This window comes from Talpa occidentalis, unplaced genomic scaffold (genome assembly GCF_014898055.3).
Source record: "Talpa occidentalis isolate TD23 unplaced genomic scaffold, MPIMG_talOcc4v2.1 talOcc4.4, whole genome shotgun sequence".
In the NCBI taxonomy this organism is placed as follows: Eukaryota; Metazoa; Chordata; class Mammalia; order Eulipotyphla; family Talpidae; genus Talpa; species Talpa occidentalis.
This window is the reverse complement of record NW_023604295.1, coordinates 144,156,913-144,176,243: the sequence shown is the minus strand read 5'-3', so window position 1 is coordinate 144,176,243 and position 19,331 is coordinate 144,156,913. Positions and strand designations below refer to the sequence as shown.

At 58.9% G+C, this 19,331-nt stretch overlaps 1 protein-coding gene across 1 annotated transcript; it reads right to left on the bottom strand.

Annotated features, from left to right (window-relative positions):
- Nucleotides 1–4,009: 4,009 nt before the first annotated feature.
- Nucleotides 4,010–17,003, bottom strand: LOC119258270 (L-gulonolactone oxidase). Its single transcript, XM_037526708.1, has 12 exons — nt 16,998–17,003; nt 16,059–16,160; nt 15,646–15,771; nt 13,818–13,912; nt 11,617–11,707; nt 9,361–9,546; nt 8,426–8,533; nt 7,666–7,742; nt 6,515–6,664; nt 6,179–6,343; nt 4,811–4,901; nt 4,010–4,138 (listed from the first exon to the last, which is right to left on the bottom strand). Exons 1-12 carry the CDS (start codon nt 17,001–17,003, stop codon nt 4,010–4,012), a joined length of 1,326 nt encoding a protein of 441 aa, XP_037382605.1.
- Nucleotides 17,004–19,331: the final 2,328 nt, after the last annotated feature.

The window sequence follows — 19,331 nt, the reverse complement described above, 5'->3', positions numbered from 1 at the left end:
AACCGCTTGTCTCACGGTGGGGGCCAGAAGCCCCCCAAAGAGCACCGTATAGTTGAGAATAAAAGGAATGTCATGATGAGGTCGATTCGTTGAAAGATCTCTTGCTTTCAGGAGGAGAGATGTGTCCCGGCGCCGAAATAAGAGAGATTCTGAGAAGTGAGCCTTTTCCATTCCATTGTGCAGCTGTTCTGATTGGGGTGGGGCATCTTGTGAGGGAATACACTGAAAATCAGGGAGAAGGAGGGCATAATAACAAACCATACTTATTAATTATTATTAATAAATAATTGATATTTTCCTTATGGAAAATGAAGTCCCCAAAAGACCAAAAAAAAAAGAAAATGAGACCCTTTTCTTCCCAAGAATGTTTGGAATTCTTGACCGTGGCATTGTTTTCCCTGTGGCTCCATGCAGACCTTATCTCTGTTCGGGGACCACAGGCATTTCTCCTGTGCTTGGCTTTTTCCCAAGGGGGGAGTTTGCTGCTCAGCCTAAAATGTAGCTGGACTGCAGCTCGTGCTGCTGCGAGCAGGCGGCCGGGGCAACCTATCACATCGTTAAGGCAGCAGCCTTTCACTTAAGAATGTTTTCTAGTTCTCGAATTCTGTTCATCAAAAATAATTCAAATAAAAAAAATCTGGCTTCTTCCCAGGTTTATAGCAAAGTCTGTCTTTTCCCAGTGCCTCTGTCCCCCGCCCCAGGGCTGACCCCTCCATGGCGAGTCGCCCTCAGCCCCTTCAAGGTCAGGGTGGGCCTCAAGCTGGACGGGTGCGAGGCCAGCTCTGTCACCGCCGCCTGCCCGTGGCCCCCAATGCCGGGGGCGCGTGGCCTTGCGCTGGCACTGGTGTTCTCCTGCGACCTCCTCTGGGCCCCCAGCCCCTCTCCCTGCCCAGCCCAGAGGTGGGGTGACAGGTGAACCCTCACTCCAGCCTCACATTCATAGGGAGATGCCTTCCCTCTTGGGAAGATCCAGACCTGGGTCCCATCCACAGCTCCTGCTGAATGGAGGAGGGGGCGGCCCTGCAAGCCTCCTCCCGGCGAGGGGGCACCCCCTGGTCTGGCCGCGTGGGTCGCTGCACGGTGCTCCAACCCGCGTGAGCCAGGTGGGGCCCGGCCCGGGCGCGGCTGGGAGGCTCTGCCTTCCTCCTCCGGGGCCTCGGCTGGTCACGACAGCTGCCACCAGGGGGCGCCCCGAGACCGCTGTTCAAGACTGAGGGTCCTGCTGTGTCTCCAGGCTGGTGGGCTCTGCTGCCCCCTCCCTCCCTGACCACACAAGTGGCCAGGTTGACCCGGCCAACTTAGGGTTCTCCCCATCCAGGGCACCAACATGTGAGGAGAGTCACATCTGTCCTGGACTTTCAAATGCCCACACACTTGCATCCGGGGGAGACCTCCTGAGTGGCGGTGCAGGCTCTGGATCCTCTTCCTTGGGTCGGCCCTGCCCAGAGGAGGGGCCAGGCAGCCCCCCTGTGGGGGAGAAGTTGCTCCCTGTTCTCTTGCTCTGCTTGGTGAGATTTGCACGTTTCCTTTGGGCTGGTGACCTCTCACCCCCAGCTCACTCTTAGAGCCCCAGCAGCTGGGTGATTTGTCTTCACACTGGCCCAGAGGACCCCAGTCCTGCTCTTTTTGTCCTTCTATTTCTTCTTGTGCTGCTGGCTGGACTGTCCCGTGTCGGGCAAGGCTCCCAGCTGCTGCACCCTGATTTCCCAAGGCTCCTGGGTTGAGGGGTGTGTTGCCTGGGGTGAAGCTGGCTTCTGTACCCAAAGTTTAGACCCTTAGGGTGGTGCTGGGAGAGAGGAGAATTGGCTAGTGGGAATGTGGAACAGAACAGCAAGGAGTGGGGTGGGGGGACATAAACAGCAGGTCTAGATCAGGGGGGCCCCTCACCCCAGTGTGTGGGCTCAAAGACACCGCATCCCAGGGACACTGCAGTGAGAGTCTGGGGGAGGGGGACCTCCAGGCGTCCACAGACCCCAAGCCAGTGGGAGAGTACATTATATTCATGAAAGCCTGACCCAGAAAGGGTATTTGGATTCTATTAATTAGAGAGTCTATCTCCAGAACATTCTTTTGCCTGAGTGTTCTAGGAACGGAAGCTTCCCAGAACCTCGAAGTTTCAGACTAAGCCACGCTCCTTTGTGTCAGGGTGTCCCCACCTGGGGCAGAAGCGGGAAGACCACACACAGCCGTGACTCTCCTCCCTTGAGCAGAAAGGCCTTTTAAAGACCTGGGAAATAGAACGTTGCTCAGAAGTTTAAAACACAATTACACAGTGGACGAGGATGTGAGATTCATAGATCCTAACAACTGAATTCAAGCTACTGATAAACAGTAAGACGCACTTTGGTATGAAAAGTTGGAAGACACAGCCCTCCCCGAATTGCTGGGTGGCTTTGGACAAGCCTCGTCACCTCTCTGAACCTGGGTTTCCGCACCTGTGGGCCATGGGTAACTGGACCCCGTGGCTCTTCCACAGCCTCAGGCTTTGCCTACGATGCTTTCCTTTTTATTAATTGCACCCACCTGTTTCTTTCCCTCTGCATTGTCAAGGTCTCCTGGAGAACCTGAACTAATGCACGTGTTATATGAGACTGATTTCAGGAGACTGGCGCACGTGATTTCCCAGGCCTGAACTGGGGGGGGGGTGGGGGGCACACGGCCTGGGAACTCAGTCGGGAGCCCAGGAGGCAGAATTCATTCTCTCGCTCCTTCCTCTGTTGGTGGACACTTGCACTGACCCCTTCAGGATTGTGAGCAATGCTGCCGTGAGAGCGGATGTGCAAACACCCGCGTCTGCTCTGGAGGGCTCCTCAGAGAGCAAAGCTAGCCCACCTGGCGGCTCCGTTTAGGTTTGTGAAGCATGCCCAGCCCGTCTTCCCCAGTGGCCGCACACTTCACAGCGCCCCCCACCCCAGCCCCCTGCACCCCCTCACCCCTCACAGCGCAGAAAGGCTTCAGTCTCTTGGTCCCCCACCACACTTGCTACTTCCGGCTCGCTCGTGTGCCCGGATGGGTGTGACAGGCCATTTCACTCCGGCTCCGCTCTGCACGCCCCTCGGTCGGTGATGCTGGGCACCTTCTCCTGCGCTCCTGGCCACACGGGTGTCTTTAGAGAAGCCTCAATTCAAGTGCTTTGCCCGGTTTTCTTCTGTGTTTGCAGAGCTGGGGTTCCCCACGTGCCCTGGAGACGGCCCCTCGTGCGCTGCGTGAGCAGAGCAGGCGTTGCTCGAGGTCTGCCCTTAAGGTCCTGTTCGCTGGCCGCGCCCTGGCCGCCTGCTAAGCGCGCGGTGCACGCGCCACGACAGAGCCGCCGCCTGGCGAGGCGGCCCAGGGCAGGCTGCAGCCACGTGTGCAAAAGGAACATGAACAGCATTTTCTGGGCAAGTCCAAGACCTGGTGCCTGCAGAGGGAGCCGGGGCTCCGCGAGCCCCCCGAGGCAGAGGACCCCCTGGGAGGGGAAAGGAGGGCGCAGAGACTGAGCAATGTTGGTCTTTATGAACAAGAAGGCAGAAGAGCCCTCGCCCCAAGCCCCCCCAGACGGAGGGCGAGCTGCGGGCAATGGATGGGGGAGGTCTGAAAAGGGGGGGGTTCGGGGTACAGGGCCCTCGATTGGGAAGAGCGTGTTGGCCCAAACACAGGCCAGGGCAGCTGGAGATGGGACCCCTAGGCTAGGGGCGCTGGCTGGAAGATGGGGCCGCACGTGACCAAACCCCTGGCCTCCTGGACAAACATATTGGGGCTTCCTGTGTCCTGAGAAAAGAGGAGGGGGCGACTGTGGGCTCCGGACAGGGGTGGTGCTGCTGCACGGAGACGGGAATGGGGGTGGGGTGTGCTGGTCACGTCTTTGCCAGCGCTGCTGTGAGGATAGAGGAGGGGGGTGAGGGCACCCCTGCCCAGACCGGCTCATCATGGGGGGCGGGCACCATGTGCGGGGGCAGAGGGGCAGGGCGGGGTCTGTTTCATCGCCGTGGGGGTGGGGGCGGTGGGGGCGGGGGGCTGGGGCCGGGCGTCAGTAGAACACCTTCTCCAGGTATGCGTTCAGGAACATGCCGGAGGGGTCCAGCTTCTCTCGGATGGCGCAGAACTTGGAGAAGCCGGGGTACATCTTCTCAAAGTCCTTCCGGGTGCAGTTGTGGGCCTGTGGGAGCGGCAGATGCAGCAGGTGAGCTCGGGGCTGGCACGGCCGCGGGGCTGCAGCCCTGCCCCCGGGGACACGCACAGCACACGGGTTCAGGCCCGTGCCCGCCATGCGCATCACACATGTCATGCACGTGCAAGGAACACGCAGGCACACACATGCACGCACACATGCACACCCATGTGCACACACACATGCACTTATGTGCATAATGTAGAGGCCCAAACACAAGGGAAGGAGTTCCTGGACAGTGAAAAGTTGAGAAAACAAAGTCTCCCCAGGCCACCGTGGTGCGGGGAGGGGGAGAGGCCGCCGGCCCAGTTCCACTGAGAATCAGCACAGAAGTCCCAGCCCCTCCGAGACGCCCCGGCTTCCCGTCGGCCAGCGAGTCTCCCTGACCCCACCTGGCCTGCCCCCCCGGTTCCCATGAGAATCATAGAAAGTGCAAAAGGAGGAATTTCTCTGAAAACTCTGAGGGAATCTGTCCCCAACTGTCAGAACACAAATAGCGCTGAGGCTGGGTCTGTGCGGGAAGGGGGTGCCCCTACTCCTTGGCTCCCCCAGCCCCAGGTCCATGGTCACCCAGACCAGGCCAGGGAAGGCGACGTCCTCTGGTGCAAGCTGTGGCTCCCAGCAGCGGCCTGGGCCCCAGGAGGCCCTGGAGGTCCTTACCTTGGCCCAGTGGGGCCTGCCCCCCACCCTCTTCATGATGGTCTCGTAGGCCAGCCAGTAGTCCAGTCTTGGCACATCCTTGCCGTAGGGCCTGAGGGCGGGGAGAGGAGGTGGTGAGGCCCTGTCCCACCCACAGTCACCTGGCACCTTCTCCCAGCCCATCCCTTGGCATGTGCCACGGAGGTCAAGGGCAGCTCTGCCTGCAGACAACAGACATGGATAACCCGGCTACTCAGAGGCTCCTGCTCACTGCTCACCCCAGAAGGGCTGTGACAACGCTTGCACCTCTCCTGTAGCCTTTAACTGGCATCTGCAAGTTATCACGAGCTTAAATAATTTGAAAGACCCTGGTGTGCGCACACTCGTTACTACGTGTGCGCTGCTTGAATCAGTTGACAGAGCCGGGGACCTCGGGATCGCCTCGTGCAATGAAGGGAAAGCCTGGCCACCCCTCTCCACGGGCATCCTCACCCCGACTCAGCCAGTCAGACGTAGGGCCAGAGAAGGTCCACGCCAGAATTTTCAAAAATTCCAATAAGCACGTTAAGCTGTGCCCCCCGCCCGTGGCAACGTCCCCACTTCTGGATTCCCCTTCCCTGGCGGGGAGAGCGGTAGACAGACGGACAGGCAGATGAGGGCTGAGGCTTGCCCCCACACGAAATAAGCTGTTTCCTCTCCATGTCTTTCAGAAACTCCTCCCTGGCCTTCTGGACATGCCTCTAAACGGCGCACTCTTGGCTTGCCCGTGGGCTTCCTCCAGGGTTGGGGATTCTGTACGCTGAGAGGACGCCCTGCTGGCAGTCGGCCCGGGGGAGAGGCGGGTTTCACTTCAGCAAAGGCCGAGAGGGGCTTTGCAGCAGGAGGGCAGAAGGAAGTCTGAGGCAGGAAATCGCACTGCGTGTGCCCAGCCTCAGACTGAAGATGAGGGCGTAACTAACTAGGGAAGAGAGGGTGCAGTCTTGGGAAGGCGCGTCTGCGTGGGGCCTGCTGATCTTCTTTTCTGGCCTCAGGATTCATCTAACACGGAGTTCCGGGCTGTCAGAGCCCGCGAGTACACGCATCTGTCATTCAGCTTCATACATGGTAGCTGGTCATGTCAAGCTCATATATAATTTACATATAAAACATTGATATAAAGTATCAATTTATATGATTATATTCATATAAAATAGGCTAGAAGTATAAATATCATAAAAGCATAAAGAACAAGTGCTGTAGAAGCTCATAGAAGAGACTATTTTCTGCCTCAATCAGAGAGGTCTCCCTGGAGAAGGGGGCTTTGAACTGATGCTGAAAGATGGGGTAGGCGAGGGTCCCTTAAGTGTGCAGGGTTGGCTCCCATCCTGTCCGCCCCAAAGGGCTGCTCACCTGTACATGATGATGTTCATGTAGCAGCTGTCCCTCTGGAAGCAGGGGCTCAGCAGGATGTCGTCGCCCTGGGTGAAACGTACCTCCACGGGGAAGTGGGCCACCATTTTGGGGTTGGCCTCCAGGGTGGCCTTCAGTGCCAGCAGGGCCTCCTTGGTCTTCTCTCTGCATTCAGTGCAGAGGGCAGAATCCGGGTCTCAGGGCTGGAAGGGGCTGCCAGAGCCACCTCACCAGGCTCACCTCACCAGTTGGCCTCCCGGCCCAGGGCCACAGTAAGGTACCTGGGGATCTCCTAGATACTGGCCCCCTCAGCCTGGCGCCTAGCCTGGCCCCTACCTGGGGATGGCCCAGTCCTGCACGTGCTGCTTGAATCGGCACTCATAGGTGAAGACCTTGTGGCTGAGCTGGCTGTGCTCCCTCCTCCGGCTGAACAGGAGCCAGAAGAAGAAGTGGTTGATCCACTGCACGAGGCCGGGCAGGAAGGTGCTGTGGGCAGAGAGGAGGTACAGTGGCCACAGTGCCCGGCATTTAGGGAGCACCAGCTGTGTGCCAGGCCAGTGCCTGAGCTCCACACACACCAGGGCCTCCTTCTCTACCTGCTCAGCCAGTGTGCCTAGCGGGCTGGGCTACCCTCGGGGAAGGCGGGCTTGCTCTAAACCACCCTCTCCATAGCTGCAAGCTGCTGAGGATGAGCTCCCCGCACTTTATCCTACTTCTAGTAATGACGAGGCTGGTTTATATTCTTAATTGTGATAACAAAACAAGACAAAACCCATAATCATTTTGCAAAATTGACCATCTCAATCATTTTTAAGAGCACAGTTCAGCAGGATTCAGTTTATTCCCATTGCCGTCCAAAGGTCTCTAGAATTTTGCAACATTCATCAAACAACAACTCCCTTTCCTGCCTCCTGCAGCCCTGGCACCCCATTCTACTCTCTGTCTCTGAATTCATGCGTTCTAGGAACCTCCTGTGCATGAGGCCAGGCAACAGTGCTCCAATTGTACTGGTATTGCTTCATTTCTTAAGCAGATGGTACATGAGTGCTTACCATGCTATGCTTTAGAGTTAAATATGTGTTGCTGTATTATCTTGTATGTATGAAATAGTTAAACATTCTTTATGTGATGTCACCCCATATCTTGGCTGGGTGCAAAGTCACCACCCAAGGCCCCAGGAAGCGTCTCCCTCGTTTATAGTTACACCCCAAGGGCAGGCCTGGGGCCTGAGCATGAACACAGATTTTAGTCTTGGAAGGAGGTGGGAAACAGAGCAATATGGAAAGATTCACCACATCACCTGTGGACCAGAGAGCAGAGCACTGACATGCTGAAAAACTCCCCAGGGGAGTTGAATGTGTGGGCAGAGCCGAAAAACACTGCTCTCAACTGAAAAGACAAAGCAACCTGCTTGCAGGAAGGCAGGAGCGTTATTACCCTCTGACACAACACACCCTCAGCCCCAAATGGCACCCTTGCATGCCTACCTGATCCAGAGCAGGAACTCCAGGAGATAAAATCCTACGGCGTAGTCCCAAAACCAGCTGGCTGAAGACATTGGGGGCTGGGAAGCAGAATAGTGATCAGTTCCTGGCCTGGTATTCCAGTGTCTCTTCAGAGGGACACGGGTGCCAGGAGCGGCTGTGTATGGTGGGGCAGAGGGTTGACCCACCTGCCAGCATGATTAGCAGCCACACTTTTAGGTGGCACTGCCAACCCCCATGTCCTGCCTCCTCTACTTGGTGCTTGTTTATATATTTACTGCGCAGAGGCGTGCACCTTCCCAGGTGTCCAGAGATCGTCTTTATTAACCCACCAGCAACCCCTTGCACACAGTGGATGTCACGGCCTCTGCCTGACTTGCCCTGACCACATCCAGCTTAAGTGAGGCCTGTTTCCTTCTGCCGAGAAGCATCCGCTTTGCTAAGCCACAGTAGAGCTCCTTCCCCTGTGCAGGGATGGGATCTAATAAGAGGCACCGGGGGGAGGCAGGATATATCTGACAGTTGACAAGCTTGAGCCCAGCTGCCTGGGACTTTATTTCATCCCATCCTGGGCTGCCCACACTTCTGTCCTCGGCGCCTCTCACACATCCTGGCTTTTCCTTGCCCTTCCATGCCCCCAGCCTGGTTCGGTGAGTTCACCCTCTCTCTCTCAGCTCGTGACTAAGGAGGGCAGGTCTGGGGGTGGGGCGCGGGGAGGCGTGGGGCTGCAGGGTGTGTGAGCCCCAGCTGAGTCCCGAGCTACCTTGGTGGTGTGGTCCTGGTAGATGATGCTGACGTTCTCAGTGTGCGGGAACCAGAGGAAGCGGAAATACTCGGACTTGTTCAGGTGGCTGTCCAGGTTGTCAAGCACCTGGCCTCCGTGGAGGGAAGAGACTGTGTTGGTCACAGGGTGACGCGAGCGCTGGGGGTGGGCCCAGGTGAGCCTATGCTCTTTCCCACCCACAGAAAATCCTTAAAATTGCCCTAAAATCACTACATGGGGTGGCTGATGTCATAACACACTGGACATGAACATGGTGCACTTGCATCCTGGATTCTCTGACTAGATTCAAGGAGAGAGGTGACTTCTTACTTACTAAGGCTTGAGTAATGACAAACCGTATGAGTCTGGGCAACATCTGTGCATCTGTCCCATTTGTAAAATGGGACTCGTCCATGCCAGGACAGCTGGGGAGGTCACAGGCACTAATGCCCAGAGCGTGCTTACAGGGGTGTCAGGAACACGGCAACTGCTGTGCGAGCATCCGCTGCTGACGGCACAACTCTTACTCATCCTCAGTAGCACCAGATCATCGTGTGCCGTCATCAGCACCTTCGTGATCACCACCGTCACCATGAGCATCACCGTCATCACCCCCAACACCACCACCACCCACCATCACCCACCATCAAGCCCCATCACCACCACCACCATCCACCATCATCACCATCATCACCACCATCATCCACCATCATCCACCATCACCAACCGTCATCCACCATCATCACCATCTTCACCACCGTCCCTGACATCACCACAATCAACATCGTCTCCCTCATCAGCGTCATCATCATCTCTCATGCCCATGACGCCTGACAGATTTCAGGTCCTTAATAAGCGGAACAGGAGTGAGAAAATAGGTAAAGCACAGCCCGCGTTTCAGTGCCCTCCAGCGCCACCGGGGCTGAGCAGGGTACCTCTCTCAAGGTTGAGGGGAAGGAGGTCTCCTGCAAGTGGAACCGGGGCACGCACTGCAGGGTGACGGTGAGGATGACGCCCAGGCAGCCCAGGTGCACGCGCGCGGCCTGGAACACCTCCGCGTTGTTGGACTCGGAGCATTCCAGAAGGGTCCCGTCGGCCGCCAGGAGGGTCATCGCCACCACCTGCGTTGGAGAAGGGCCACACTTCGGCGCCTGTAACCTGGGGGGGCCCTCCCTCCTGCGTGTTGCTGGGAGGGCAGGGGTCACCTCTCCCTGGAATATGCCCCTCATCAGGCACCAGCTGGAGGGAGCCTCAGTTTTCGGGGGGGCAGAACAGGGATATGGGCAAAGGGAAGCAGCAGCGCCGAGCGTGTCAGGGGGCGCCTAGCACACAAGCCCTCCGCCTTGCTCATCCGGGGCTCCACAGTCGGAGTAAAACTCGCCTCTCTGCCCGGAGGGGTCCGATCCTTGCGGAGGCCAAGGGGGGGTGTCTGTGCACGTGCATGGGACCTGCCCGCTGTCCCGACGTGCAGCTGGGCCCGGGGCTGCAGCCCCTCTGCCTGTTGCTCCTCCAGACACCACCGCAACCAAGCCATGTCTCTTCTCGTTTGGGGGACCCACTTGCCTAGGAGCTGAAGCCTCCTACTTGGCCACCCTAACCAGAAGCCACCGGGGTCTACACGGAAAGGACATTCAGCTGCAAACACTTGATTCATCTGGGTCTCCCCTCGGCCCTCACTTCCAGAGGGCGCCTCTTCATCGCCTGCTGAAGCACTTCTGCACGCTTCACTCCTCGCTAGTTTGGAAGGAAATTGCTTTTGACACGTGTAGTTGGCGGCTGGGTGCTCAGGGCGAGGAAATAGATAAAGCTGAGCTAATTCTGATTAACCGGGGCCAGGCCAGAGAGGAGAAATTGGCAGAAACGGGGCAGCGCGGCCCTCCGCCGGAGCAAGGGCGTCAGGACGATTTTTATGTAAGACCAGACTCTGTCCGGGATCCAGAGCCGCACGGCTGGCGGGTGCAACCTCTCGGCAGGGTCCAGGAGGGAAAGAAGGTGGGCACTGAATTTACCAGCTGTGTGACCTCAGACGTGTCACTTCACCTCTGTTTCCTCGTCTGTAAAACGAGGGTAACAACCATCTGGGAGAGAGTGGCTGAAGCCCCAGCCACGGCCTGGGCGGCAGAGTGGATGCTAAGGCTGTCGGTCCCTCCCCGGGCCCCCTGCCTGCGTGCTGACGGCACACGGACTGTGGGCCCTGAAAAGGGGCTTGTCTTATGCACAAAACCCATCACAAGCACTTACGGAGGCCAACTGTGTACGTTCTTCTAAGCAGCTGATCTCCTGAGAGCCCGAGATCACCCCTATTTTCAGGTGAGCAAACGGAGGCGGCCAGAGTGAGTCGCACAGACGAGGGTGGTGGAGGCGGGAGGCAAAACCAGCCCCAGCCAGTGCTGCTGCTCTGGACAGACATTAGCACCCAGGGCAGAGGCGTGCCCGCAGGGGACCGCATGTCGCTGGTGGGGGGTGTTAAACCAGCCCCCATGGAGACCCCACTGCACAGCCTCGGCCATGGAAGCTGCCCTCAGAGAGCGGGGAGAGGTGTTGCCCTGCAGGGGGCGGCCTCTACGCAGGCACCCGGAACTGTCCTCGGGTCAGCCATGTAGTTGCATCTGTACCTGGCTGGGGAGTAGGCCCCTATTTACAGATGAGAACAGGGGTGTCCTGAGAAGTGATCCACCCACCTGCACATACCCGAGGAGGGCTGCAGGTCGGTTTTGAAACCAGGTTTGCCCATAATTAGTTCTCCATGAAGTTTAAGAAACACTTTCTAATGAAGGTCAGGTGTGAACCCAGGCCCTCCTCTGCTGGGCTCTGCCTCGAGCAGCCCCAGTGCCTGTCCTGGACTCCCCCTGGTTTGCTAACTGGAAAGGCCTTTGCTTGCCTAGCTCCTGGCTCAGAACTCTCAATGGAGATGCACCCTACCCTGCTCGCCCTTCTCGACAGGGCTGCCAGGAGGCTCCTTAGAGGCCAGGGGGAGCTTCAGCATGTAAAAGGGTTGGCTCCGTCATCACCGTGTCTGTTGGGAACAGATGCTATTTAGAGAAGGGGATGATATTCCCCTGCCAGGGGGAGACTTGGGGTGGGTTAGAGCTGGCCCTACTTCTGCGGGGAGACACCAGTTTCCCAGAGGCCTGGTGAAGAGAGCTCTAGCCCTGGCAGTCCGTGGAGCTCTGCAAAGCAGGTGGACTCACCTGGGTGGCCATGATGCCGTGTTTGATCCCCGTGTTGTGTGTTGCGGACCCCAGGACGCCGGCTGCGGTCACGTCGGACACGGCCCCCATGCTGGGCTCGGCAGGAGGGAGCGAGAGGGCACAGTCAGACTTTGCCAGCCCAGCGTCCTCGGGCTGCAGTGCGATCCCCCTGCCTGGGTCCTTGTCCCAAACTGACTGTGACTTATCTGACTTGCCTGCCCCTCCCCTCGGAGAGCCTGTTTCCCCTCTCAGAGGCTGCTCCCCTGAGGCGCCAGGGGGAGATACTCCTCCCTGTCCTCATCTCCCTCCTCCACCAACACAGTCCGATGCTCCTGCTGAGACCCCGCGGCCCCTGAGTCCCCCGGGGAGCGACTCTGTCCAAATGGCACACGCAGGCGTCCCAGGAAGGCAGAAGCCCCTGAGCCCTGGGGGCGGGCAAGGAAACCGAGTGGCGCTCGCCCCAGTGATCTCGGGAGAAAGTCTGTGTCCCCCGGCCTGGCAGGCCCTGGGATGCGGAGGATTCTGGGTGCGCAGGACCACTCCTAGAGGCGGCCCCCGAGGCCGGGTTAGAAACCTGTGCCCAGATCTCAGGGTTAGGGAGCGGGTCCGGCTACTGCCCTGGTGCTTTTGCTCCGGCCCAGCTTAAAGAAGGGCCCGACCGGCCAGGGTTCCGCGCCCCCGCAGCTGCCGGGACCCAGCCGACCTCAGCCCATGCCTGAGAGAGGGGCCCCGCGGAGTCAGGACGCAGAGCAGGGAGGGCAGGGGCCGGCGTGCTCCTGGCTGCGGCTGGCCCCAGGGCCCGCTTGCTGGAGGACGCTGAGCCCGAGGGACCTGACAGACCGCTGGGAGGAGGGAGGGAGGAGTCGCCGTGGCCTCTGCCTCACCCCGCCCCGCTGCTAGGCAGGGGGCCAGTGTCCTGCCTCTCCAGACCCAGCGTCTTTGTCTGTAAAGGGGGGTCTCCTTCCTCACTGGGTTGGGGGGCCCATGAAATGAGAGTGTGTCGAGCAGCTTGCCTAATGGGCCTCTTCCTACCGCCCTGGCGGCCCAGGTCACTCTGAGTGGCGAGGACCTGGTGCGGGCAGTGGTGGGGACAGGTCCCCAGATGATGGGCCCAGAGATGCCAGGTCCCGTCATTACAGAATATGTCTCCTGGTGTCGTCACTGTCACAGACTGTCCGCCGCCTGCTCGGGGCCCCAAGCTGCCCCCCCACACGCCCTCCCCAGGCCTGTGCTCATGCTCTTCCCTCTGCCTGAACGCCCCTCTTTTTTCTGGGTCACCACTAGTCATCTGTTAGGACTCGCCCCTGCAGGGAGCCTGCCCTGGTTGCTACCCCTCACACGCCTTCCTGCCTTAGGCCCCACGGTGTCCTGACACTTGTCTGAATTGGAAGCTGTCGCCTTGTATTATGCTTGTCATTTTGCGTCTGTGTGTCCCTTGGCTGGTTGCTCCTGCAGAGCGGGTCTGGGTTGTATCCTCTTTGCCTCTCCAGGCTCTGAACAAGGCCTACAGGCGGTAGACACTCAATATTTGAGTTGCCATGACCCTTGGAGAGACAGGAACAGAATGTTTGCCAGAGTGAAAAACTCATCGTGAAGCCTCAGGGCCTACAGTAAGAAAGTTGGGGCAAATAGACCACCCACACTTGAGGACTCAGGCCTCCATGGATGCAATTTTCCATTGTGAAGAGATTGCTACTTTCATGTGCAAAATGCTTGTGTCCTTAGTTTTTAATGGTCAAAATTCCACAGTTAGAAATTCACTCCTTTGTCTATGTTTGACTCCTATTTCACTCAGCACCCTCTGATATTAAACCTGAGCAATCACTGGCAGCATGTGTGGATGGAGGAGCAGAGGAAGCCACATATAAATATTCCAGAAAGCCCTGTGGCTCAAACAGCATGCTCTTCTGTTCCTCTGATATTTTGCATATCCTTCTGTTTGGGTTCCTGTTTGTTGCAAGTTTTAAGAAAGACTTAATCCCTGTTTTCCCCAAGCTTGCACAAGACTGGTATTGAAAGCTCTGCCCATCTCTGGCCTGTTTCTTTCACTTCTCACGCAGCAGCCCCTGAGCCAATGGGGAAGAACAGAGAGAGGGCACATCCTGGGGAGCACGCCTGTCACAGACGTGAGCCAAGGCCAGAGGGGCTGGGAGGGAGGTGTGTGGGGCTGGCCCAGCAAGGAGTCGGGGAGGGGCTCTTACTTGGACAGGGCCAGGCCGTGCTTGTCCAGCTGTGGGTGCAGGTCTGCCAGCAGGATGCCAGCCTCCACGGTCACCTGCTTCTTCTCTGTGTCCACCTGCAAGACACCAGCACAGGCCGGGGCAGGGCAGCCACTGCTCGGCCCCTGCCTGCAGGCAGGCTCCCCACGAGTGAGCATGTCTGTCCCAGTCTGTGGTCAGGCGGAGTCACCTCCATGGCAGGCAGCCCAAGGGGGAGAGGGCGGAGCTCTGGACAGCTGAAGATTTGGGAATATTCTGGAATGTAGTGCTTTCTTTTCACAGGTGAAGGGAATAAGGAGCAGGGATGAGAAGAGATTGGCTAAGGTCACTGGCAGAGCTGGGACAAAAGTTCAGGTCTCCTAAGGGCACCTAGGGTCCCCACACTGAGACCTGGAAAGCACATCTCCCTGGAGCCTCTGCTGCGTACGGGGTGGGAGAGCCCGTGGCCCGGGGTGGGGGGAGCGGGTGGAAGAGAGTGCAGCGGTAGGAGCAGCAGCCCCGTCCCAGGGAGGAGACTGAAGTCCAGGCACTTGAAGTCGCTCCCAAGGTCACACCAACACAGGGCGGAACAGAGGCCAGCACCACATCTGCGAGACCCCAAGGCGCCAGCTCCCGCCACTGCCCCCGGCACACAGCTCGGGAGATCAACTGCTGCGGCCCAATCCTCACTAATTAGCAATCAGAGTTAATTACTGCTGGGGCTGATGTCTTGCCCGGAATGTTTTCTACAAGGTGGAGATCATCAGCCTGAGTGAATAAGGAAACGGCAGAGGAACCCAGAACGTCTGCAGCAGGGCTAGGTGGGTGGGGGGTCATTGGCAAGAATTACAGCTCAGAGTTGCCGACAACCAGCAGGTGAGAACAGGGGCCCTAACCAAAGCACACCTGTCTGGTACCCAGTTTGCTGGCAGGCACTGGGGGCAGGCATGAATTGCCTGGACAGGGAGTCAACATGGGGCTGGCGTCTGACTCCCGAGTCTGGGCCCAGCTCTGCGCTGATTGGCCTGCTGTGTGACCCTAGGCAAGTCACTTGCCCTCTCTGATCCTTCCTTAGCCTGTTTGTAAAAGGGTGTAGGGTAAGGAAAAAATGTCAGGCTTTTCTGCCCTCCCGCCATCAGGATAGATGATGGATCCTTGTGGTCCTGAACGCATGCCTGATGGCGGCACCTGGAGTAGGGTGTGGGCAGATGTAGATGGGATTCACCTGGGCTAAGATTGGGCTTTTAAGGGCAGCGTCATGAGGATGCCAGGAGAAGCCAAGAAGCCAAGAACGAAGAGAAGCAGAGAAGGCCGGAGCGCCCAGCTAGAGTGAAGACTTGCTGGGGGCTGGGAGGCCTACCAGCCTCCCGGCCCCCCAGCACCCCTGCCTGCTGTGTACCTGGTAATCCCAATAAAAAGACTTGCAAAAAGCCACTAAGGGCTCCAGAACTCCTCCTTTACCCGGTCTGCTGGATCAGAAAGCCTGCACTGTGGTCCATTCCTGCCCTTACAAAGGGGTTAAGTGCAAGTTCTTCTGGTTTGTCATTGTAAATCCACCTTTGGAGACCTGACTTGCAATTTTCCCCCGAGTCTCTCAAGAGGCAAAGCCTAGCAGGGAGAGAGAGAGAGGCTCTGCTGGGGAGCTGAGGGAGCACGTGGAGTCCTCTCCTTGGGGCGTGCAGGCTGGAGCTAGGCCTGCTAGAGCTAGTCCTGCAAGCGTGCAGGCTGGAGCTAGGTGGGGAAGGTCAGGCCGCGGGAGGGTATGACACCCGAGGGGAGAGGCTGGAGCAGCTTGGGAGCCAGCAGGGCGGGGAGCCAAGTTCCCAAGTACCTGGAGGACCCGGTTCATCTTGCCCATGTGGATCATGAAGCCGTCGGTGCAGGCGATGTCGGAGGGTGAGTGGCCCCCACCCACCACCTTCACCCGCTTGTTCTGCTGCCTGGCCAGCGCCAGCACCTGCCGACACAAGGAGCCCGAGGAAGAACATGTGGCCGGGGTGACGAGCAGGGGCCTGGGGAGTCTGGGGTCAGGTTTATCCCACAAACAACAGGACGCCTCTGAGGGCTCTACCCAGGGAGGGAGCCCGGCCCAAGTGGCATTTTAATAACATTACTGCTGTGCCCGTGGACGTGTGCAGGGGGCGAGGAGAAAGCGAGGCGGTGAGGGCTGAGGCCATCGTGGGTCACGGCAGGTGAGGCGGGGATCGGGGGGAGATCCCAGAGGGGGCGGAGGGGGTCACTCACCTCTCGGACCTCCTCCACGGACCTGGGCTGATAGTACATCTCCGGGCAGCACCCATAGGTCCTCGCCCAGTTTTGGAAAGTGACCCCTTTGTACCCGTGGACCTGCGACAGAGCCAGGTCACAGCAGATAAGGGCTGCGGCTGCCCTGACCCCACCTGCGGCCCCGCTGGCATCAGATGAGAGGCAGAGGGCAGCCTCGCCCCCATCACCCTCCATCCTGGGGACGGCACGCGCGCGGGGCGAGGGCATGCACGGGGACGCTCTGAGGCAGCAGCACTTGCGCCCTCCCGCTCTCCTGGCTGCTCACGGCCAGATGGGCAGGGCAGGCAGGGAATTCCGTCTGTGCTAAGGAGAAGGATCTAGATGGGGCCAGGGTGGATCTTGAGGAAACTCCTGCCCCACGTGCAGGGCGCCCCTCTAAGGGACACAGCCCAGGCAAACAGTAGGGAAAGGACCACCTGAGCTGGCCTGATCGACCCCAGAATACTTGGGCTTTGGAGAGGCAGCCTCCCACCAGCTTTCCTTGGAGACCCCACAACAGCCTTCCTGACCTCCAAGCCCCAGCAGGGAGCCCTGGGGTAAGTCTCCCATTTGTTGGACACCTACTGTGAGTTGGCCCAGTGCTGGGGCCCTCTAGAGATCTTGTTTAGACCTTAAAATAATGCCGTGAAATAGGCCATCTTACTCCCGTCTTCAGGAGAGACATGGGGGCTCAGAGAGGAGCAGTGAGCTCCCCAGCTCACACAGCAACCAGGTGAACACACCAAATGAAGTTCACACCAGATTTCCACCCCCAGACCTTCTCCAGCACCCCCAGTCCAATTGCAGAGGGTCCCCATAACCTCCTCTGGGCCCCAGACTTGATTTAATTTTGCCTTCCACCCACCATGGGCCCAGCCAGGGCTCATGCCAGCATGACTGACCCCTCCCCAGGCCTACCACCATGGCTCCGGCCGTGGCTCAGTGGCTGGATGGATTTTGGCCTCCTCTGGGAAGAGTGTGCTGGGCAGGGGGTGCAGCCGAGGGGTGCAAGCAGGCAGCTGGGTGCTCAGGGCTGGTCAGGGCTGCCGCACACCTGGGGCTCTGGAGCCAGCAAGGCAGATAAAAGAGTCCCAGTAGGCTCCACCCAGACAAACAGCAGCATGGACCTGCCTCCTGACCCGGGCCCCTCTGGGCTCACAGGCTGGAAGGACAGAGTTTAGGGGGTGGCGGCTCTGCCCCTGGAATTTGCCTGAGCACTGGCCCTGGTGCTGGGGTTCTGGAGTCAAACTCTTTAAACCTCCAGACTCAAAACTGGTCCTAAAGCTGTAAGTCAAGGGAGGCTGTGAAGTGGGGGGCCTGCAGGGGGTTCCAAACGTAGGGGCTCCCTGCCTGGAGGAGGCTGCAGGTGGCCTGCCCCGGTGTGGCTGAGGTCCGTGACCCTATGTCAGTGTCCTCATGAGGTCTGGGGGTGAGCATGCCCAGCTAAGCTCCTTTCCCCTCTGGACCCTTCATGTTGGAAAATATTTGACAGCAGAGCAGATAGTGAGAGATCAGACAAGTGGTAATCACTGCGCGGGGAGCCCGCTAGGACAATGGGACTGCCCAGCTGGCTGGCCCTTGGCTGCCGGGGCCTCTAGAGAGGAAGAGGTCAAAGCAGGAGGGACACCAGAGCCCAAACTGCAATTTAAAGAATGTCTGCGCTTTCTCTCTGGCTCATGGAGAGCAGAGCGTGCAGGCCCTGCCAGCGCGATGAGGCTGTCTCACCTCGGATGCCTAAGTTTTATTTCCTATTTTCAGGGAGACAGAAAATGAGGCAAAACCCACCCTTCTTGGAATTCCTGTCTTAGTTCCTTGCCTTTCCAAACAATCCGCCTGACTGTGTCCTCAAGAGCAGACGGAGGTCGCTCCTGTCCAGGCTTCGAGAAGCCTGTTTGACCCTCAACAGCCTGATGCGCTTGTCCTAGTTGCCTGCGCAGATGTGAGGGAAGCCCGGGCACAGAGGCCTTTGAAACGGGAGCAGGTTCTCACCCGCCCTGCTGCCAGCTGTCCGCGGGCTCCTGGGGCTGCCGTATGTACCCCGAGCTCGGTGCCCCAGAGCGTGTGCTGCATGTGCCACCTGCGCCTCTGCGACTGGGAACCTGTTGTAAAAGGCCCCGGGGAACTCCCCACTCCTGCCCCTGTCCAGCGGGCGAGAGCAAAGCCCCCTGCAGGGACTTGGAGTCCGGAGCAGGCAGATCTGTGCCCCGAGGCTCGCCAGCCCTGTCCTCCTCCACCAGCGAGCATTTCGCCCGCAGGCACCGGCCTGCCTTCCTCAGGAGCGACGTGACCACACCCCAGCACCTGCCTTCCTCGGCGCATGACAGTGCCAGCTCCTCTTTAGGTCAAGAGAGCTCAGGTCCGGGAGCCCCGCTGCCAAGAGAGGTACATCTCCATGTCTTCATCCTGACCCGCCCTAGCAATGAGCCATCAGCACAGACACGAGGGCGGAGGCCACATTCGGGAGCACCCAGGGAGAAGGGGGCGGCTGCAAGTCAATGGGGAGAGGCCTCCAGAGAACCCAGCTCTGCCAACAGCTGGGTCTCCACTTGCAGCATCCAGGCTGGGAGATTGTAAATCTGCTGTTGGAGCCCCAACTGCGGGGCTTCATTCTGGGGCGCCAGCAAGCGAATAGCCAGGCGTTGTTTGCTGTTCCACTCCAGGACGGATGCATGTTGACTGTGGCCCCTGCGGGAAGCACCATCGAGCCAGGTGTGAAGGCTACAGTGCCCGGCGACGTGTGCCCTGCGGCAGCGCTGCCTGGCCGTGCATTTCCCAGCGCGTCCCCCACTGGGTTGCAGACACGAGTTGGTGTGAAAGGGGGAGCCAATGCCCCTGCTTGCACACAGCCCCTGGACCCCAAGTCCCCGCAGGCCATGAAGCAGACGTCCTGAATGGGGGCAGCTGGGAGGAGCAGGTGGCGTGAAGACGGGGAGGAGAGACAGGCAGAGACACTTGGCAGAGACGCCTGGGGGCCGGGCTGCTCCTGGTGCTGGCGGGCAGTGGCGGCCGGTACTTGACTTCATGCTGGATTCCGTGGTATAGAGTGGGGTACATTGACTCTCCTGTCCCAGCGCTGGGGCCCCACCTAACCCCTTTCTGGTGCTCCCCCACCAGAAAGCACCTGAGACCGCGGCGAAGCTTTCCGGCCTCAGCTGCCCGGCCCCGGGCTGAGCCTGTCTGGCCTGTCTTTGCGAGTTAGCGGGTGGCTTATTTTATTTGAAATCCCTTCCTCCCCCTCCCCTTTCAATCCCC